The 23,726-nt window shown below is 37.5% G+C and overlaps 1 protein-coding gene and 1 long non-coding RNA gene across 3 annotated transcripts; both read left to right on the forward strand.

Moving 5' to 3' along the window:
* Nucleotides 1-2,731: 2,731 nt before the first annotated feature.
* On the forward strand, nt 2,732-10,171 carry LOC110465915. The gene is made up of 2 exons (XM_021522080.1): nt 2,732-2,905; nt 8,706-10,171. The coding sequence occupies exon 2, from the start codon at nt 8,710-8,712 to the stop codon at nt 9,325-9,327; it is 618 nt and encodes a 205-aa protein (XP_021377755.1). The 5' UTR covers nt 2,732-2,905; nt 8,706-8,709; the 3' UTR covers nt 9,328-10,171.
* A 6,730-nt stretch (nt 10,172-16,901) lies between these two features.
* LOC110465916 lies at nt 16,902-23,110 on the forward strand. 2 transcript variants are annotated; one of them, XR_002464678.1, is made up of 3 exons: nt 16,902-17,041; nt 20,319-20,417; nt 22,532-23,110. It is a non-coding gene; the product is annotated as an uncharacterized LOC110465916 (long non-coding RNA). The 2 variants fall into 2 exon arrangements; XR_002464679.1 differs by having other exon boundaries at nt 16,902-17,032.
* The last annotated feature ends 616 nt before the right edge of the window (nt 23,111-23,726 follow it).

Consider the following 23,726-nt stretch of genomic DNA (forward strand, 5'->3'; position numbering starts at 1 on the left):
ACCATCACATCAGGGTTACAGTCGTGTTGTGACACTGTACAAAACTCTCACTACCATTCCCAGTACCATCAGATAAGGGTTACAGTCGTGTTGTGACACTGTACAAAACTCTCACTACCATTCCCAGTACCATCAGATAAGGGTTACAGTCGTGTTGTGACACTGTACAAACCTCTCACTACCATTCCCAGTACCAACAGAGCAGGGTTACAGTCGTGTTGTGACACTGTACAAACCTCTCACTACCATTCCCAGTACCATCAGATCAGGGTTACAGTCGTGTTGTGACACTATATTCTACGAGGTAGAATACTTTTTGTATATGGTATGTGAACTTGGAAGATTTCAAAAGATCTGTTGATCAATCTTGAACATCCTCCTCTCAAAAATGTTTCTTCTATTAATTTTTTTTGACTCTTTACACTATCATACTTCATACTGACACTGTAGGACCTTCTTCGTTCCCTTATTATGAGAGTTTTCTTTTCGAAGAAAGATAAACAGAGATATAGATTTATGATGTAAATATATTTTGGAGCATATTTTGTGAAAAGTAAAACAAAGGCCAAACCGAAATACACTGAGGACCAAATTGTTAGAATGACTGAGTTCATTGTTAACAATATCTTACTTGAGTTCGACGGCAAGACTTTCAAGCAGACTGTAGGCATTCTTATTGGAACACACTGTCCCCCTCTTTTGTCCTACCTTTTTCTATCAATTGAGTCTGAATTTATTGACGATCTTAACAGGGATACTAACAAAAAACCTAGTCAAGTTCTTCAATTTCACATTCAGATATCAATTTCACTACTAACTCTTCTACTTCAGCCGCTTTCCTAAATCTTTACTTTCAACTTGACCAACAGGGACAGCTTATAACAAGGTTGTACGGTAAGCGATTTCAATTTCATGATCGCGAGCTTTCCCTTTCGTGACAGCAACATCCCTGCTATTTCAAACTACACGTGTTGCTATATTCGAGTTTTTCTTCCGACTATCATGACTTTCGTGGTGAAAGTGGACTGATGACGGAAAAACTTACAACACTGATTTTCCAAATATGCGGGTCGATGCAGACAAGTCTTATGGTTGTCATCACGATATCATTGGGAAATAGCTATTCCTTTGTGTGATATGGAGATGGATTTCCTTTATTATGCTCATTAGAGAGCCTTGTGGTTTTATTGTCACTACTCGAGTTCTAAATTGGAGGACGTGACATTAATATGATTTTACCTAGATTTACATTGCGGATGTCGCTATTGCGCAGAAGATGCTTACTGTTCCGGAATACCTGGTCTTATTTTCCTCTTACTATTTCAGGGGTATGCATGTACATTTGTCTTTGTTAATATTTTGCCAAAGTTTTTTTTTTTTTTTTTTCAAAAGAGTTTTTTCAATACAGTGACAATAATAATGGATCAGTAATTCATTCAGATCATATAATAACCTATTTGTCACCAATTATCTTTCATATCACCACTCATACCATACAAATTATGCAAAAAGAAATTTGTGTCACTAAAGATAGATATTATTTCATTTAATATCACACTGTATTGCTATAAGAAAGAAGGAAGGATAAAAGGAAAGAAAAAGAAGAGGGTAAGAAAACGAAAAAGAGAGAGAAGAAAAGAAAAGAGAAAGACAGATATCAGAACAAGCATGTCAGGGAAGGAAGTGAAACAGAGCTAGATACTAATTAAAGTTAAGTAACAGTATTGTTACTGAATCAGCCTAAATCATGTCAGGTTTTAGGCAAAATCAACTAATTTCATCCATTTCTTCCATTCATTAAGAAAAAACTGTAGACAAGGATAACTTTTACCATATGAACCACATAGTTTTCTTTTATTACATTAGCTAGAGCCACAACAGAGAGAGTACCATGTATAGTTCTGGTTCTGTAGATATTGGATTTGATTAGAAGAAGAACTTCATTTTCAATGCGATTGTAAATGCCTGTGTTATTTACCAAACCAAATAACAATGTTTCTGTATTTAAATAGGTAATGTAATTGTTAGTGCATTTAACAACTTTTCAAAACTTGCCAGAAAATTCTGAACCTCATCATATTCCCAGAACATATGCACGCTTGTCTCCCTTTCTCTATTACAGAAATTACAATTGGGATTGTTTGTTAAGCCGATTTTATGTGCATAAGAGTTAGTTGCTAGAATATAGTGGTTAACCTTAAATTGTAGCCAACGGAGTTTAGAATTTTGAGTTGATCGAAAAGGAATACTGTTATTTTTTTCCCATTTCTCTTCATTATAGTCAAAGATATTCCCCCATTTTTGCTGACAAGTTATGTTAATATTATTTCTCAGGAGTAAACGGTAGAAGTCCTGCGAGCCATTTTTTCTTTAGGATTAGCTCAAGACTAAGAGGAATCATCAGAAACGTCAATGTTCTACTTGGAGATGTAAAAGGAATCAAGTATTTCTTAATACTTTGGATTACTCCATAATACTGTAAATGATTTGTTATTGTACCAAACACAGTACAGAATTCATTAAAATTATAAAAGGAAAAAGTTCTATTGCCTTTTATTAAATCATTCACTATACTAATTCCTGCATCGAACCATTTTTGTAGAACATCGGTTGGTTATTAACAACAATGTTTTTGTTAAACCATAATGGAGTTTTAAGTATCAAACCCACACCATTATTAATATTTCTGAAGCGGTTGATTCTTTGTTAATTACATTGTTCAATAAATGATCGTTAGTATAGACTTGCTTTAGTTATTTCTTTGTAATTAGGAAGTAAGAGTAGTTTTGATTGGCTAATGAAAGAAGGCATTTCATTGGATGGCTAGGTATATAAATAGAGGTTCCATCAGATGAAAAGCTTCTCTTGCTCTGGCGGTCGAAGAAGAAGGAACAACACTAAAAAGGTAATCAGTGACCAAGCTGTATAAGTTTGGGCCTAGCTGCATAAGCTAGGGTTCCACTGTATTCCTTTATAGTACATGGTCAAAATAAATTGTGTTACAGTATAGTGTGCATAGTCACAGGGTATCACAGTACAGGGCGACGTACTGTTGATACAGGGTGTCAGGTACCAAGACACAGGGTTTACCAAGGCATAGGTTTTATAGTGGCTAGCTATAGGGTGACTTGGTCAAACGGCAGTCGCGGTAAAGGGTGACGTGGTCAAGGTGTGTCGCGGTAAAGGGTGTACACAGTCACGGGTGTCGCAGTAAGGGGCTATTTACTGTTGATACAGGGTGACGGATATATTGTGATACAGTTGTTTTAGTTGGCTTTTTGACTATATTAGTGTTAGAGGTATATTAATGTAAAATATCTACCGGGTGTAGATTAGGTAATAGTTATTTGAGTCAGAAAGACGGCCGTTATTTTGTATATATTGTCGGCACTTGTTTGTTACAACAATTACTGGGTCCAAGAAAGAACTTGGTAACGAACTGTAGGCACGCATCCGTTACATATATTTTGGTGGCAGCGTAGTGGGATCCAGTCACTGTTGTGATAGTTTTATATATTTATCTATAAAGGCATTATAGTGTGTTGGTAGTTTAATTTTACATTCTTTGAAATAATAGGATCAGTTGTTCACAATGAATGACTTGGACAGCGAGATAAGTGATTTGGAGGAGAAAATAGCAACGTTAAGGGAAAATAGTATTAGGCTCAAATCACAATCAACCCCTTTGTCCAGTATCGTTAAACAGGTAGAAGGTGATAGACCTAGGGACTCTGGTTTAGGAACTACACGGCGTTCTAGTGATATTGTTGGTCATAAAGATACTAGGGGAGATGTTACAGACCGGCGTCCATCAGTAAGGTTTGATGATACTCCCATGCACACCCGTACTCCTGATGAAATTGGACGTATGTCTCAGAGACGCAGTGAAAGAAACAGGGATATTGTACATGAGAGGGATCAGAACTACGGAGAGACTTGCTATAGTCCGAGGAGGGTGACACATGATATTCCCATGATAGAAGGACATGATTTCAACGATGAACGTGTTACTGTGCGGCAAAAGAAATCAAATTACCAGGATCAGGGGATGTATGATGAAGCTTTAGCTACGATGCAGAAGCCAATGTCTAATTATATGAAACCGGCAACATATGATGGGACAGGGTCCTGGCTGGATTATCAGGCACATTTTGAGGCATGCAGTAAAATCAATCGTTGGACCGAGTCACAAAAAGGGTTATATCTTGCTGCATCATTGAGGGGACATGCACAGACAGTGCTAGGGAATATGTCAAAGGACGAGCCAGGTCAATATACACTATTGACAGCAGCACTGGAGGCGCGGTTTGCTCCGACAAACCAAACGGAGTTGTATCGCTCAATGCTAAAGGAAAAGAGATTAGGCCCATCAGAGACAATTCCTGAATTAGGCGAAGGAATCAAACGATTGACATATCTGGCGTACCCTACAGTAACGAGAGATGTTGCAGAGATGATGGCTAAGGATCACTTCATTGACGCTTTACCAGATTTCGATATGAGACTGAGAATTAAGCAGTCAAGACCAAAGACTTTGAACGAGGCTGTTGGATTAGCAGTTGAGATAGAGTCGTTCTGTAAGGTGGAAAGGGACAGAAGGGACGAAAAGAAGTATGTTAGGTCTGCCTCTGGTGAGAACGTTTATCACGATACCAGTCAAGGGAATAAGGCTATGGAGAATCTGACAACCATGCTTGGGTCCCTACAAAAGTCTATTAAGAAACTTGAAGAAGAAATGCATGATTTAAAAGCAACGAAGAGAGATACACAGGGAAATAGTAAAAAGGACCAAAACAAGCAACCATATGATGCACAGAAAGGACGCTACAGTATACAGTGTTACTTCTGTAAGGAAGAGGGTCACATGAAAAGGAAATGTCCCAAGTATTTGGCAATGATAGCAAAGGACACGACAGATAAAACATCAAACGCCAGTCACTTGAAATGTGTACAAGGATGTAAAGGTGCAGAGGCAGGACTTTTTGTACACTTGGATATCAATGGAGTTCAGGCAAAATTCCTGATAGACACAGGTGCTACTGTGTCATTAGTATCAAAGCAAACATACAAAGCTATCAATGACCGGAACCGGCTAGATCTTCAACCAATGACGCGGGATATACTTGGAGCCAATGACCTACCCTTGGCAGTAGTAGGGAAAGGAAGTTTTCGCATAACTATAGACTATTACAGTTGTGAGTGTACAGCGGTTGTGGTTGACATGCAGCTAGATGGAATCATAGGCTTAGACTTCCTGAAAGAAAGCAAAAGCATTATTGATTGTGCGCAAGGAAAGATGAGAATTGGTCGGAATGACAGTTCATTATCATGGCAAGGTAATTTGGGATGCTACCGAGTCAGTATGAAGGAGACGCTCAGTATAGCGCCAAGATCAGAGATAATTTGTGAGGGAATAGTGCAAGTTCCTGACAATGAACAACTTCGTGGTGAAGCCTGTATCATGGAGTCTTGTGAGAAGTTTACGAAGACAGGAAAGGCTCTGGTAGCTCGGGCCGTTGTCAAGGCACAGAAGACTGTTCCTGTACGCTTACTCAATCCATCGGATCATGCTGTGAAAGTGTATCGTGCTACACACATTGGACAAATCAGTCCAGCTGAGAGAGTACTTGACCAGGACGTGGTTGATGATACATGCTGTTTTAAATATCAAGATTTACCAGAACATCTTGTGCAACTCTACAATGAAGTTAGAAAGGACTTGGCTCCAGAGCAGGCAGAGCAGGTCAAGCAACTCTTATTGAGGTCACAGGATTTGTTTGCCAAATCAGACGATGATTTGGGAAGAACGAGTATGGTGAAGCATACAATAGATACTCAGAATACAAGGCCTATTAAACAACCCCCAAGGCGATTTCCACACCATGCAGCAGAGGAAGTTAATCAGCAGGTCCAAAGTATGTTAGACAGAGGAATTATAGAACCATCGTCTAGTCCGTGGGCATCGGGCGTAGTCTTGGTACAGAAGAAAGACGGCAGTTTAAGGTTCTGTGTGGACTATCGTGCCCTGAACAAGGTAACGATAAAGGACGCATACCCATTGCCCCGGGTAGATGAATCACTGGACAGATTGTCGGGAGCAAAGTGGTTCTCAACACTGGACTTATTTTCGGGATACTGGCAGGTTGAAATGGACGAAGCAGATAAGCAAAAGACTGCATTTGTAACCAGAAGTGGGTTTTACCATTTCAACGTGATGCCGTTTGGACTTTGCAACAGTCCAGCGACATTTGAACGCCTGATGGAGACAGTGCTGGCTAAGCTTCATTGGGAAATATGCCTGGTGTACATTGATGACATCATTGTTTTAGGGAAAACGTTTCATGAAGCAATAGTCAACTTGGAAAAAGTGTTCGACAGACTACGTCAGGCAGGACTAAAACTCAAGGCCAAGAAATGTCATCTATTTAGAAAACAAGTGTTATTCCTGGGTTACATTGTTTCAGGAGATGGCATATCAACAGACCCAGAAAAGGTGAAAGCAGTGAAAGAATGGCCACTGCCTGTGACGCAGACAGATATGAGGTCATTTATTGGACTTTGTAGCTACTATAGACGTTTCATTCACAGGTTTGCCGAGATCGCAAAACCACTTCACCAGCTGACAGAGAAGGGAACATCTTTCACTTGGACAGACAGATGCCAAATTGCATTCGATACGCTTAAGAAATGTTTGATCACAGCACCAATCTTAGCCTACCCTGATTTTACCAAACCATTCATCTTGGACACAGATGCGAGTCAATTTGCTATTGGTGGAGTCTTGTCCCAGTGTATTGATGGCAAGGAGAACGTGATATCTTACAGTAGTAGAGCACTTACCAAGTCAGAAAGGAAATACTGCGTAACCCGGAAGGAGTTACTAGCAATGGTATATTGTATCAAGCAGTATCGACCATATCTCTACAAACATAAGTGCATAGTGAGAACTGACCATAGTGCACTCAAGTGGCTAATGAGATTCAAAGAACCAGAAGGACAGTTAGCTCGTTGGCTCGAGGTCATTTCAACATATGATATAGAAATCCAGCACAGAGCAGGGAAGTTGCACCGAAACGCAGACGCAATGAGTAGGATTCCCTGTCACCAGTGTGGATTCTATGAAGATTGGGAACGTGACCAAGGGGAGGGACCACTTCCTGTACGAACGATCAAGAAGGATGGTAACCCAAAAGTGAATATTGACAAACAAGATGAAGATACAAGTACATTGAAAGAAAAGCAGGAGGCCGATAGCGATCTGAAATTAGTAACTGAATGGGTAAAGAGCGGGAAAAAGCCAAATCCAGGTTCGGTAAAGCCTCTGAGCAATGTGGTAAAATCCCTTGTTGCACAATGGGATCAATTGACTATTGACAACGGTTTACTGTGCAGACGTTGGGTAAACCCTTCAAAACACAAAAAGAGTCAAATAGTTGTACCATATGAGGAAAGACGAACCATGCTGAACATGTGTCATGACACAAGAACTAGTGGGCATCTAGGAGTGCACAAAACACTGAGTCGTGTGAGACAGAAGTTCTACTGGCCTGGCTTGCAAAGAGATGTTCGACAGTATATTGCTGGGTGCAAACATTGTGTATGTAGGAAAGAATGTGCAAAACGACGAGCACCTATGCAAATAGAGCCTACAGGATATCCCATGGAAAGATTGGCGTCTGACATACTCGGACCATTACCGGAAACAAAGGACGGAAACAGATATATTTTGGTAGTAAGTGATTACTTTTCCAAGTGGACAGAAGCTTTTGCCATGCGAAATATGGAGGCCAGTACAGTTGCTGCACTCATCGTGGAGGAGGTTGTTGTTCGTTTTGGTGTACCAAACGCCATACACTCGGATCAGGGGCGACAATATGAAAGCAAACTGTTTCAAGAGATGTGTCTTTTGCTTGGCACCAAGAAAACGAGAACTACGCCATATCACCCGAAATCGGACGGTATGGTAGAAAGATTCAATCGGACTCTTGCAAGCATGCTTTGTGCCTATGTTGATGAGTGTCAGGATGACTGGGATGTTCACATACCTTACGTTATGATGGCGTACCGGTCAACAGAACAGGAAAGTACAGGGTTTACTCCAAACATGCTTATGTTAGGGAGAGAGGTTTCTACCCCAGTTGATCTGTTCTATGATCTCCCTAACGAGTCTAAACCAGTTTTGCAAAGTCAATGGGCTTGGGAACTTAGAGAGAGGTTGGTTTCGGCTCATAGGTTAGCCAGAGAAAACTTGGAAGGGGCGATGTTGAGACAGAAACATTACCATGACCTGAAACTAAAATGGGATAGTTACGAGACGGGGGAGTTGGTCTATGTGTTTTTCCCTCAAAAGAAGGTTGGCAGGTCATCAAAGCTGATGAGTTTTTGGCAAGGTCCTTTCAAGGTAGTTGAAAAAGTATCAAATGTCATTTACAAGGTTGTTAGTGATGAAAACAAGAAAGAACATGTTATTCATGTTGACAGGATGCGCAGATGCCAATCCCAGGTTCTCAAAGGTGAAAGTGAGACTCGTACAGATGTCGAGGTTGACCAAATACAAAATGGATCAGAGTTCGAGGTGAACGAGATTGTAGATCTTCCAGATAGCACAAAAGGCCGTGTCAGAAGAAGACCAGTCTGGATGACTGAATATGTACTGTAAAAAAAAAAAAAAAAAAATGATAGATGTGAATCTTTGTGTGTTATAGGAAGATGCCACAAGTGAAAACAACTCCGAGAAAGCCAGGTTTGGTGTGTCCGCTGTGTTGCGAGAGACTTCCATCAGATGAAGAGTGGAAAGCGCACTTGGTGATCTGCGGAACCAATGCAAGAGAAAAGAAGAAGTTTGAGTGTAATGAGTGTAACTTTGTCACGGAGAAGAATGTTTGTCTGAAGAGACACAAGGAGAGGAAGCACCCAGTACGAGAAGACTCGTTGGATGAACATGATCCAGGGAATGTGTTAGATATCCTAGGGGAAATATCTGAGGACGATCCAGAACCTGCATCTAAGACATCTAAGATGGAAGAAATGATTACTGTGAGAAAACCCTGTCGTCCGAACCCTGTATATACACCAAAGAGACCTAACATTCCACAAGATTCTGCACGTGTTTCGAGTATTGCTGTGAAATCCGTCACAGGTAGTGTACGTGAACCAGGACTACAGACCAGAGATACAGGGACACAGTTAGGCAATGTAAAGACATTTGTGGATGCAGCTGTCCAGGTGAACTTTTCAAACCACAGGAGAACCATAAAGACAACGACATCGTACACGGAGAATGGGAAGTCTGTTGTCAAGGTTGAGGAAGAAGAATGGTTCGACTGAGTGATTCAAAGACATTTACAAAACAAAACAAAAATATACATTTGCTCTTTTACTTACTGTGAATGCGGGACGCATTGAATCAGAGGCGTGGGTAATGAAGCGGTTGATTCTTTGTTAATTACATTGTTCAATAAATGATCGTTAGTATAGACTTGCTTTAGTTATTTCTTTGTAATTAGGAAGTAAGAGTAGTTTTGATTGGCTAATGAAAGAAGGCATTTCATTGGATGGCTAGGTATATAAATAGAGGTTCCATCAGATGAAAAGCTTCTCTTGCTCTGGCGGTCGAAGAAGAAGGAACAACTCTAAAAAGGTAATCAGTGACCAAGCTGTATAAGTTTGGGCCTAGCTGCATAAGCTAGGGTTCCACTGTATTCCTTTATAGTACATGGTCAAAATAAATTGTGTTACAGTATAGTGTGCATAGTCACAGGGTATCACAGTACAGGGCGACGTACTGTTGATACAGGGTGTCAGGTACCAAGACACAGGGTTTACCAAGGCATAGGTTTTATAGTGGCTAGCTATAGGGTGACTTGGTCAAACGGCAGTCGCGGTAAAGGGTGACGTGGTCAAGGTGTGTCGCGGTAAAGGGTGTACACAGTCACGGGTGTCGCAGTAAGGGGCTATTTACTGTTGATACAGGGTGACGGATATATTGTGATACAGTTGTTTTAGTTGGCTTTTTGACTATATTAGTGTTAGAGGTATATTAATGTAAAATATCTACCGGGTGTAGATTAGGTAATAGTTATTTGAGTCAGAAAGACGGCCGTTATTTTGTATATATTGTCGGCACTTGTTTGTTACAACAATTACTGGGTCCAAGAAAGAACTTGGTAACGAACTGTACGCACGCATCCGTTACATTTCTAACAAGTTCTTCTTTAACTCTAAGATTATACTAAGCCGATCGAAAATGATACATCTTCCCAGAAAATATTTTTACATTTAGTTTTCGCTACGCGTAGATATTCATTCCCACATTTAGATAAAAGTTTAACTTCTAATTTTTTTCTTCAGAATTCCTAGCCATTAACAAAGTGAGTTAAAGATTCTCACCCTAGCTTAAGAGCTTCTATATATTTCTTAACATGAAACATTTTTAGACCTCCTTCAATGTAAGTTTGCACAATAACCTCTCTCTTAACTTTATCTGTCTTACTATTCCATAAGAAGTTAAAAATGAGTTAAGGTCTTTTATAAAAACATCATCAGGATTGGGTAATGCAACAACAAAAAGTTTTATCGTACTCCAGGGTTGCAGAGAGACAAAATGAGCGTAACCCCTGGAGTATTGAGGAGTGGCCCGGACAAGCATCATAATGATTTTACATTTTGTCCTTTGCTGCACCTTATAATAATAAAGAATGCGAACCCAAGAGATCATTGTGCATATATCTAGAAAGGTTCTTTGAAAATATTCAACAATTCCGATTTTTTTTAACCCAGGCAGGAATATGAAAATGTCAAACATGCAATTTGCGCCTTTAGTCACCCGGTACCACCGGTAGAACTTATTGTTAAGTGGAGGCCGCATCACCAGGGAGATAGTCAATAGGCGGGATTTTTTTTTTTATTATATTTTCAAAATTTCATGACATAAACATATATATAAATATACAAACAATGTACATGGGCGTCAATAATCACATTTTGATATAAAAAAATAAACTTCCAGATATTCTTGTCCGTACTCTATTCTAATTAAAATTGTATTATAATAGGCGGGAATTGGGTATATTCTTTCATTTCTATTCGAGGAAATTGTTGGTGGGCTAAGCTTTAGGCCGTTATTCAATATGTTTAATGAGAAACATTCTATTGATAAAGTAAAAAAGACAGTTTACTTCAGCTTCCAAACCTAGAGACGCAATCGAAATTTAAAATTTGTACGAAAAGACCAAGACATGAACTCATTGGAAGACAATGCAGCAGCGAAAACAATCCCATAGTGCTTCCCAAGGGGAAACTCATGGTGTGGAAGAGTGAACGTTTCCGACACCATTAAATGTTTTAAGTCGGTCTGGTAATAGCAAGAATGCTAAAAGCCAATGTATACGGCGTGATGCTTGTTTTATGAACTAATGACCTTTGGCAGTCGGTGATAATAGAAATACGACTGGTTTCAAAAGACATACAAAGGGAATACGCATTTCGGGGAAACAAATATCACGTAATTGAGAAAGCAGACGACACATTCATCTGAACGAATTGGCGGTAAAATAACTCGCGAGTAGGGGAATATATGAGGTATTTTTGCTTTGGTTCTTTCTAGTTATATCAGATTCATGGTTACGTATGTGAAAGAAGCGAAAAGATAAAAGTTTAAAGGTTAACATGAATATTGTTTAACTTGAACAACAGTGTGTCATGTTAAGTCTCGTAGGCCTCATATGTTTTTCCTTGTCTCAAACTTTTAGGTATGTTGTCTTCATCTTAAAATTGTCCTTTTTCACTTGGTTAAGCCCATATTTTGCTTTACTATTTCCCTGTTACCAGGAGAAAACAGGTAAATAAAACCTTTCAAAAAAGACTAAACAATATTCCAAATTCTTATTATGTATAATAAAAGAATAATTTAAAAAAAAAATCGTAAACACACGAGGACAGAAAATCTGAACACAAAGCGGCAAATAATTCTCGACCATGAACTAGAACTTAATATAGAACTAACCTAACCATGTGTTCCAGTAGACGTACACATTACTGACGATAGAACCAACCTAATCACGACTTCGACTTTGTCTTGGATGTAACTCCCTAAATTATCATCTCTATAATAATCATGTTTCAAACACAGATCTATGTAGATGTGGACAGGTGGAAACTCCTTCCCATCATTTGATGCAGTGTAGGCTCTTTAACCAAGATAGAATGAACACCATAAGTACTTTACATATTTATTAGAACCCTGAACGGTTAATTTATGGTGACCCAAATTTGTCTCGAGATGATGACATACTTATATTTGATAAGGTACAAAGGTACACTTAGAGTCGGGTAGATTCTAGGTGACAGTTGGGATCTTTTCATGCTCTCTTCATTACTGTTTCCTTTCTACTATCATACATACGTATGTTTTTATTGTTCATCACATAAACTGGTCAGTGTTATCACAAACTGTTAATTTAAACATTGTATCAATTAACTGTATTTTAAAGTACTGTTTTAATGTTTGGGTTAGTTTTGTTTAATGTTGTTTAACGTTCTAATATCAGCTAAGGTCAATTAAGGACGTGCCTCCATGTGTGTGGTGTGAGCGTACTTGCGAGTGTGTGTATGCATGAGACAGGGTATGTTGGAGTGCTTGCCTCATTGTGATAGCGCGAATCTGATGCCGACTTTATAGTGCTATCTCACTGAAATACCATGCCGAATGCACCCAGCACAGCAGTCCGCCAGGTCACATTATAATGCCAACAGGTTAACCAGTATTTGCCATTCCCCTAGATGCTGAACGTTAAGCAGGGAATAACAACTACCAGTTTTTAGGACTTGTACATTTCAAGGGAGATGGTTTTGTATAAGATTTAAAATCTTGCTGCCGGATCATATTCCTATTTACTTGTGTAATTATTATATTAACGAATAAAATAAAATATTGTTTAATAAACCACGGGTTCCAGTTGACGTACATTTTTTATTTTTGCGGTTGGGTCCGCAACGAGTTTTTTTTACAGTGTACATATACTGGAAGTTTGTTGGAAATGTAAGTCACAAATAATGATTGTTGATAACCAATATACCTTTTTGATTCGACCTTAGATCTACATGGTTAGTTCGAGAACCAGAAGACGCTTACCCTCCCGGAACACCTGGCCTTATTCCCCTTGCACTTGTTCAAGGTCTTCTTGGAACTATATTCTTTGTTCTTATTTTGTTTCAACAATTCTTTGCTTGTTTTCTTAATATTTGTCATGACTGTTGACCCCAGGACCGCTTTTGGACTAAATTTCGATAACTTTTATATCTGTATAACGAGGTTGTTTTATAGACATATTCCTGTTGCATTTCTTCTCCGGAAAACTATTGACACGTATTTCCGTCCTTATTAGTTTAGTACTACGGTTGAGTACTAATGGTGCAGTGTTGACATTATTTAGATTTCTGCATCCCCTTACTAAGATTATAAACAAGTGCTTCCTTATTGGGTATTTTATAGTGATTACTTTATGCGAGTTGTATTTACGTACATGGTTTCATGTTTGCTTTCTTTTCATGTGTTTGTGTAATTTACAACATGGCTATTTTAAAAGAAATGTTTGGGTGACCATTATGTTTGAGTATTTCAATGTTTGTGTTTTAACATTGAAATACTCAAAGATAAAGGTAACGTTGTTAATTGTTTCAATTTGTTTTCAGTCTGTCAATGCTTGTGTATTCAGATTCATATATTTGTTTTAATTTGTTTAGGAAACCATTGTTTTTGAGTTATCCAATATCTTTGAGTATTTCAATAACTTGGAGTATTTCAATATGTTTATTGTATCTATTTGTTTGGGCATCCATTAGATTTGTGTGTTGCAATACCGTTGAGTATTTCAACGTTTTTGTGTATTTCTATAATTTTGCCTTTTTATACGCCCGTCGAAGACGGGGACGTATTATGTTATCAAGCGGGCGGGCGGGCGGGCGGGCAAACGATGTCCGCTCGATATCTCTTGTAATTATTAACAGATTAACTTCAAACTTCACAACAAGGTTAATTACCATGAAAGCTCGGACAAGTTCGATAACCGCCATTATCCGACCATAATTTGTGGAGTTATGCCCCTTTTTTGTAGTCCGTGTATTACAATGTGCATTTTTCTGTTTTTACTTTATATTTCAATGTATTTCTGTATTATTTGACATACATATTTACCTCCAAACCTATTGTGTTAGTTATCACCCTTGGCTGATTTTATTTTTGTCAATTAACACCAACCAGTGACCATTCATCCTTGCGTACTTTTTCGTGGCATCAATTAATGAACCATGTCTAAATTATCATTATCAAAATACTATTTCGGAATACTAAAAATCCTTTTGTAGAGAGGCGCAATTGCATACAGGTAGCATATAACCTTAACTTAATATATGTATTCTATATTCTTTTTCTTCAAAAATGGATAAAAAAGATTTGAGATTCCCAATTTATATATAGGTATTATGTACCAATACAACTCTAAATTTTTAAATTCATAAAATAAAGAGGTTTAACTCCATCCCCCCTCCTGCTTAAGCAGAGGTTTAGGACGATTAGGATTTGCACCTGTTTGGTCCTAGCATCACCTGTTTGGCCCTAGTATCTCCTGTTTGGCCCTAGCATCACCTGTTTGGCCCTAGCATCACCTGTTTGGCCCTAGCATCACATGCTTGGCCCTAGTATCACCTGTTTGGCCCTAGCATCACCTGTTTGGCCCTAGCATCATCTGTTTGACCTAGCATCACCTGTTTGGCCCTAGCATTACCAATGAGTCCTATGATGCAGTGTAATTCATTTAACTATGCTGTACGTACTATCACCAAATGTCCTACGTGCATCAATACACATCAAAAGCACATATATAAGTCTAACACTGTTTTAACACCTGTTTGGGCTCTCGGCTGACCTTGTCTTGTCTAGAGGTCACAAACTACCTCGTTTTACATTACAAAGGTTGTTTATTTGTCCAGTTGGTAAAACATGTGTTCGTTTTAGTAAACACACGTTTTTTTCTGTGTTTCTTCGATCCCGATTCTGTCCTTGTGTGTTCATACAGTGACATATTGTTCTGTTATTTTATAGATATATATATTAATCTTATCTTAAACTTATTAAGATAAACAAGTATTCCATATAAAGTTTGAATACAGGTGATTGTTTTATATCTCTTGATCACAAACTATTTATCTTTCTTAAAACAAATCGTACTCTATTTAATATCTTATGTCAAACCTCACATTAACCCTTTCATCCCTTTGTTACGTTCGTTAACCCTACCATACATTGATCTGGATACGTCCACTTTAAGGTCTACAGTGGTGAAAGGGTTAAGCTTGTCATGCTTATACTATTGCTGTGAGTTCCTTTGTTTGTGACCTATGTACCCTTTATGCCCTTTGAGTGTTTAATCAATGACTATACACGTATACACTAAACACACACAACCAACACTCACGCTATTGTCTCGTTTATAGCTCTGTATCTCCTATATAGACGCCAATGTACATTGTATATCAGACTTAACCGACATATAAAAGAGCTATTAAGGTTATGCACGTACTCAGGACCTTTATATCAGTCTCTGACTTGAATATTGAGTAATATATGACACTGCACTAATATTTCAAAGTCATAAAGTCTGTTTAACAAGTCAATAGTTGGGACATACACGTAAAGATAACCCGATTTCACACAATGTTATTGCCCTCAGATAATGCTTGGTTTCGTTGTGTATATATTACTACGATATACACGGTGTGTTTTCTGATAAAGACTATAAGAAGTTCACAATCGTGTCCACGACTTGGCTGCCTCTCATTGGTATTCCAACGAAAACAACTATAAATTCCGACTCAATTGGCCCTTGATCCGGGCGCGAAAGATTATTTTCAGTGCGTTTCGTATAATTAGACTTAGACAGCGTGACGTCATTCGACCGAATAACCTTGGTCTCTGAATGGGATCATGCAAGATGTGCCGACGACTGTGTCTGATAATCCAATCGGTGTGACATTATAATTCACGTGCCAAGACTTGTGACATGGTAGACCCTGTATGAAATGATCGAATAAAGGCGCTGAGTCAGATGATCTTGAGACTGTCGGGTCGTGGATCTACTGTTAGACTATATCGATTGGTCATTAAAAATGCAATACTTGACCAGTCGTTGGGGCGTTATTCTAAAGTGTATGCATTGTGGGTTTTGTTGTTGTTGCCTTTTTTGTTAATTTGAACAAGTTCCATATTCATATGTAGTTTCTTGTATATACTGGATACGTTTCCCACAATCGTAACTTCTTTTGTCATTATTTTTCGATACTCAATATATTTGTTTTCCAAAATCTGTATTATGGTATACCAAAATTATGCACATCATTTGTTTATTTTGTTTCAAGTATGCTGCAAATACTTTCTTCTCTTATCGATTTCCTGTCAGGGGCCTCTTCGTTGCCGGAGTTGAGTTTGTTCTTTATATAGAACATGTGGCGGGGAAAAAAGTCCTTGACCTTCCACAATATGTCTCTATTGACGAAGGAGCCATTCATAGGTTAGATACCCTATTTACGTCACTCGGTCGCATCAAATTTGTTTATGGGCCATCTGACAAATCCCCGTCATTCGATAAGTCCCATTCGGACCCGCAGGCTCCATGGGTGGAGCTTTTTATAATAGCTTCCTACTCCTATCCAGTCAGGTCGTTGTCAGCAGACGTCATCATGCACATGCATATACTGTGCGACAAGAGACATATAATTGTAGATAAACACCAGATTTGCCGTGCTGATAACAGTTTCTCCCAATGTGAAGGTCTTAAATATTATACAAATATATACACACATGTCCTTTCAATTAAGACGAGTCCAATTATTGGTAGGGTAGAACACGTTGGATATTATTGATTGGTCGTGGAAAGAAGATAACAATAATGACATCCTCAAGTGAGAAACGTCCAGTTGTAATACGCTAGGAAGGGAGGACAGGCTCCTTGTTTACCGGGTCGATTTATGTTACGAGGTAACGCAGGTACTTAGTTACACATTATTCAGTGTACGCTGTTTACGAACAGGGCGTGGCTGATAGACTGTTGAGATAATGGTGACTGTTAGACGAGGTCCACAGGGAGGGTTCTGTCTACACTGAAGAAATGTGATGGTATCTTGACCACGTGATGTCATAGTCTAATTATGTGATATTTTTCTGTCGTGATTAAATAGATATTCAGTTTCTGAATTAGCAGGTTGATTTTTTTTACAGGAGACACCAGAACTGATGCCACTTATGGTACAGAAAATACTTACCCAGAGTACATGGATTCGCCTGCATTTAAGATATCAAGATGTGTTTTGTTTGCTTTGATGTCTCTTCCATTCTTCTTATAGTCTTCGAATACTACTTCTTGTTTTTAACGCTGTGGTATATTTTTGTGCGTTTTATTTTAGACCTTACATATATCATCATCTTGATTATTTTCCCAATTACCTGGTCCAAAGGCAATCCAAACCCATGAAACAATAGCTCGAATTCAATTTGGCAGCGAGAAAGTATTAGGAGAAACAGAAGAGGCTTAACCTACAGAAACAGGTTTTTTTCCGAGTACTTTTTCAAGCATCTCCAAGTAAATCGCTGCCTTGTTTATACTTTTACCACAGTTTCGTTGATTTTGAACTCGAATTACTGTAGATAGAAAAGAAATTTATTATGTAACAATCAAAACTTGATATAAGATGGTTTAAGCTATTTTTTGTTTGTTTGTGACTTTATTATACATAAATCTAATACTTGAGGTCACGGAATTAAATGGATGGGTAAATAATGTACAAAGGCGGGATGTTTGTTTTAACTTAAAGTGGTAAAACTGTTTCGTAATACATGATAAAATAACTATCAAGTAAAGAAAAACAAAAAAATATTCGAGCAGCTCTCTATCGCTTTGGCCACTTCAGGGACTCGTCAGGGATGATGTTTTGCTCATTTTTGTTTATTTACTATCACAAAGACCTTTTATTTTGTTAATTATATGAAACATACATTGAATATGAGCCTTTTAGATATTTTAATCAATGATTGAAATAACCAAAGAATGAATAACATTGAATTTTCAAACTTTTCTAGATGATTGTCAAATACTTCAGTGATACACTTTAGATACCAAACATTTTGTTAGATTGTTGCTAAGTGTATTTGTTATTACGGGTGTTGGTCGGCTTGTCATGGGGGTTCCAGCTCTGAATGGTGTTAGTTTATGTACACTCGTCTGCGCTGGTGTCTAGTTTATGTCTTACCGAATGGCCATTATTTGTAGCAACTGTTTTTTATTGCTTATAACAATTGTTGATTCAATAATAACTAATATAATTTCATATTAATATTTATAGATTTATATATAGGGCTGTATATTTCTACTATCAATATATGTATGCATTGTAATGTAATTAATTTGTGTGACTGTAGTAGCGCATTTTGTTTATTTGCCCTTCAGGTAAAATGTTCATAAACTATACATAGTATGTGCTGCCCGAATTGCCTGGGCACGTTTGATAAAAAATGTTGTGAAAACAGGCCGGTGTCATACACAATGGTACGTTTTACACTTATTTCCATGCTGTGGTATAATTCCTGAATGACAGCATTGGTAAAGCATAGGGTTTGCAATGTTTAGGTCCTTAATTCGATCTAGTATTTTGCTTCTAACTTTTCTCTTTTCTATTTCAAATTAATCAGTCAAATTTCAAACAGCTGTATTTCTGTAAATGCATGACGTTATGTGATTTCTAAGAAATACTGCTTTTGATAGAGACGCCAACGTTTAGATTAGTTTCATTAGTAATGGGACAACTTCCTGGCGTATGTCACTGTATCGTCAGTGACACTCATTAATCAGCCCTATTAGGACAATTAACAATAATAAGTAAATCCTTTAGGGTCAATTAATACTATTAAGTCATTATATATATATATAAATATAATTTACCTAGAAAGATGAGTTGACACCATACCAAAGTGAATGGCATTGTCCTATTTTCAGACCATTTTATCGTTCCCAGACAATTCCGGCAACACGGGCGTATATATATAAATGTGCCTCTGTAGTCGCATACATTAACAACATTATCTGAAAAGAACATAAATTTAAACGAAAAAATAGAATTTTATTTCTATTCATTCTTTGGACATTGCATCTATTGATTAAAAAATATATTTCAACGTATATTTTATATAATTAAAATGATAAAAAGGTCTTTGTAAATAAATCAATGAAAGGAGCAAACACTTTCATCCCTGACGAATCCCTGAAGAGGCTCGAATTCCCCCCTTTTTCTGTACCCGATAGTTTTTTTCGTTAAGAAACATTTTTAACAATTTAAGGTAAAATAATAAACATCAAGCCTTTGTACATGATTTCCCCATCCAATGAATTCCGTGACCTCTTTTTTTAGATGCTCCATAAAGCCACAAAAACAGCCAAGTCCAGTAATATCAATTTTTAATTGTTATATAATATGTAATTTTTCTATCCAATATTTCGAGCTCAAAATCAACGCAATTATAGCAAAAATATAAACAAACTAGCGAATAAACGATCATTGCATTACATTTTGGAACCGTCCATAATGTCGTCTGTCCAATTCTGGAGCTTTACAGGATAAACGCTTATTGTATAACAAACATTAGGTAACCGTTTATTATGTCGTCTGTCCAATCGTTGAGTTGTACATGACAAATGCTTATTGTATAACATTAGGTAATCGTCCATAATGTCGTCTGTCCAATCGTTGAGTTGTACAGGAGAAATGCTTATTTGAATACTCTTGGTAACCCTCCATGATGAAGTATGTCCAATCCTGGAGCTTATTGTATAACGTTAGGTAACCGTTCATTTTGTCGTCTGTCCAATCGTTGAGTTGTACAGGAGAAATGCTTATTTGAATACTCTTGGTAACCCTCCATAATGAAGTATGTCCAATCCTGGAGCTTATTGTATAACATTAGGTAACCGTTCGTAATATAGATATATAGGGCGAATATTTAATAAAGATCTAATAGAAAGACCATGCCAAACACTAGAATAATAATGAGAATGTCAATTGCAAAATCCACTCCATTAGAAGCGTGCTAAATCATAACCACCAACTTGCTCACTTTATGTTATAAAGCCATTGATTGCATGAGTTAAGATTTTTGAAAACATTTCATTTTAAAATTTTGAAGAGGAGAACCCGAATGTCACGTGTTATCGTGTTACTATCGATTCGACGTTCGCTTGTTGCCGTCTAACATGGTTATAATGTCTCTTTTGCAGGGGGAGCCCAACGTTTTGGACCCTTGCGTCTTCGATGAATCATAGAATGAAGAAATAGCTGTATGATGCAGTGTATTTAAAAAACAAATCTCCATACTGGTAAGTATGGATTACGAAAAAATAATTGTAACACAACCAATAAGTGTTTCTATTTGAGGTTTCGATGACTAATACGGTAAGTACTCTGTCATCTTCACCAGACAAATGATTAAAGAAGCGAATGTACACAGAGGTGTAAAATGTGTACGAGTTGTCCATAAACCGACCCATCTTTGTGTACATACGCTTCACTGGTCATTTGTCTGATGAAGGTGACAGAGTGCATACCATACCAGTCATCGAAACGTCACACATTAACACTTATTGGTTGTGTTACAAGAATCTTTTCATGCTGCAGTGTTATTCTTTTTCGGCATAATACTGTTTCTATTATCACTTACATGTGTGTGTGTTACTTTCATATTTCATAACATTTTATTTATCTTAATTTACAATCCTTATTTCTGTTTCCCTTTAAAATAATAAATTGACTTATTTTGACTTCATACATTAAATCGCATTACAACTACACCCCGAGCGTGATTCTATAATTTTAGCAAGTGTTTGACGAAGACTTTGACAGTCCTCGGCCATAATCTTGTGTTTGGAATTTATTCTAGCGTGGTTAAGAAGAGAAAGTAGTTTCGGAATAAATTATCTGTTGTCTGGGTCGAGCTACTTAGCGTTATACGTGTTTTATAGGCACCCCTCCCCTTTCGCTGTATTGCCATGCATGTTTTATGTAAACTGTAGACATGGTTTTCTATCCTTTTGACCTTTCGTATCATTGCTAAGTCTAAAATGGACGAAATGGTCAATACAACAGTTTTGTATGCCTCTCTGTATCGACAAAGTAAATTTGTCAATATCTATAGGTGCTTCTAATCCTCGACACTCCGGGTGTTACTGTGTTACAATCTATTTTGCTACTTGCACCCCTGCAATATGCCATGACAAAATTGAAGGCTCATTGTGCAATACTTCAGGGGTTACGCTCACTTTCGCTCTCTGTACCCCTGAAATCATCCGTGATATTCCAGGGGTGAAGCTCACAAAGCTCCCTGTACTCCTAGAATATGCCATTACAAAATCGAAGACTCAGTGTGGATGAGAAGAGAAGACTAGTTTTATCCTTTGATATAAAAGAAAAGAAACTCTCGGTCGCGTTACAGTAAACATGACTGGCTTTGAAATCAGGTGTCGCTCCCCTGTAATCTTCAAAGGACAGGTATCAGCCTAGCAATCGGTTAGGGTTTTATTTACCTGAGACCAATCAAATAGCCAGCCGCGTGCCTTCAGATTTGCTATGACATATTCCAGGGGTGCAGAAAGCAAAAGTGAGCGTAACCCTTGGAGTTACCCCCTTCCTTATTCCCGTATTTGTTCCTATCACTTCATTCCTGTAGCTAGTGTTGATCAAATTGATTATGAACAGGTAACGAATTTACATAGGTGTGATGACACTTGTTTTTGCTTTCTTTTCCATTCTACATAATGTACAATTTGTACTTCAATGAATTGCAAAAAATTGAATAAAAGAAAGTTTAAACCAACCCTTGGAGTATCGAGTATGGGAGGTTCTTTTTCCGTATTCCTAGTGATTAATTCTGTTTGTGAATGAAGTTAAACAAAATCAAATAGTCAGCAGGCAGTTGTGATCATTTGGAAAATCAAGACTTATTTTTGGTATGCATCAAGCAGAGGGAATATCACTGCTGGTAGTATGATGTTGTCGAGTAAACCCCCATCTGATGAGCTCACAAAATTTATTCAAGGTTGATTGATGATATTTTATTAAATGTTTAATGACACTTAATGTCTATTTCACTTCATCCGGATTTTGGTTTTTGAGATTGTAAAGGAAATATACGACCAATATCATATTTTAAATTAAATTGTTTTTGAAGATATTTCATTTTTTAAAATATCAAATCTCTTCGTTTATGTCATTTCGTTCACATTCTTTCTTTCTCATGAGACTATTTGGTGTGTTTTGACGCTGTTGTTCTTCTGTTTTCCTGTGGGTCCGGAAATACATCTACTTGCAAAGTCTAAAGGACTATGAACGGTGATGCGCAAAATTTAAACCCGAATAATTTAAGACCTCGTGAGGCTTTTACAATATCATTATTACTATATATTTATACCATTATGTTTTCTCTTTCTAATTTCAGTCCTTGCTGTTTACAACATTGTGTATTTTCGCGACATTGTATCTCAAGATTTGCAAAAATAAAGGTGATAATATGGCCATTTCAGTGACAACATGTGATGACGAATCTCATTTAGCTTCATTTCTCGTGTTCGTGAAAAGCGGTCTATAACCAGCACGTTATCGATTTCAGCTTCTGTTTAAGGTGAAGGCCGTACCTGACTGACGCGCTAGATTAAGTGTGTAGGCGAGAGAATTAGAAGGCAAAGCACCAGACATGCCATACATCTTCACGGTACATCAGAACCATGATGACATTTATTGATTTGGCGACACGTGGATCTTCCTTTGGTAGAAGAACACGTCTGGTCCAACCCAGTCGTATTATCGGTCATCAGATTAGCTTCAACAGACACTTCGCTTCCCGATAACACGTTTTTCATCCTATTTTTGCTTTATACAAGTTCACCTTGCTTCCAAGCCCTTGTAGTTACATATTGCTATTTTTTTGCCTGTGTACCCTCATTCAATACTGCTTTTGTTTTGATGTGTGGATGTGAAAGTACGAGAATGTGTTATATTTTTATGTGTAAAATAAACTTGTGAAATAAACAAAATTAAAGAAGTATTGTGTTATATTTTGTATCTTTTGCTGGTATCTTGTGTAACACCCAGAGTTGCAAGTATTTGAAATTGTAACATATTTATCCATTTTTTGTCATCTATTGTAAATCTATCTTAACAAGTATTGCTATATCTTGAGGGAATAAATCTATGGAATGCGATATCAATGATTGTATATTTATGTAATGATATCTGTTATCTATCTAATATCTCCCCAACACATCTTAATATCTAATTTGGATGTTCTTTTGTTGTTTAAGTGTCTCTTAGTTATCACAGCTGTCGATTGTATCGACTTTTAAATGAAGATTTTGTCTTTGTGTGCTGGCCATGTGGTATATTTATATCAATTTTGTCCTCAGTCTTTGTCCTTTCTTGCTGGCAATATGGTTCATTTTGTATCAACTTTGATCTTGGATTCTGTCCTTGTGCGCTCGCAATGCAGTAAATTTTGTATTAATTTTGTCCTCAGTCTTTGTCCATTCATGCTGGCAATATGGTTCGTTTTGTATCAACTTTGATCTTGGATTCTGTCCTTGTGTGCTCGCAATGCAGTACATTTTGTATCAATTTTGTCCTCAGTCTTTGTCCAT

Source organism: Mizuhopecten yessoensis, unplaced genomic scaffold (genome assembly GCF_002113885.1).
Source record: "Mizuhopecten yessoensis strain PY_sf001 unplaced genomic scaffold, ASM211388v2 scaffold11105, whole genome shotgun sequence".
NCBI lineage: Eukaryota > Metazoa > Mollusca > Bivalvia > Pectinida > Pectinidae > Mizuhopecten > Mizuhopecten yessoensis.

Excerpts from the sequence above, each read along its gene's own strand:
- LOC110465915 (XM_021522080.1), top strand. The coding sequence starts at position 8,710 with ATGCCACAAGTGAAAACAACTCCGAGAAAGCCAGGTTTGGTGTGTCCG.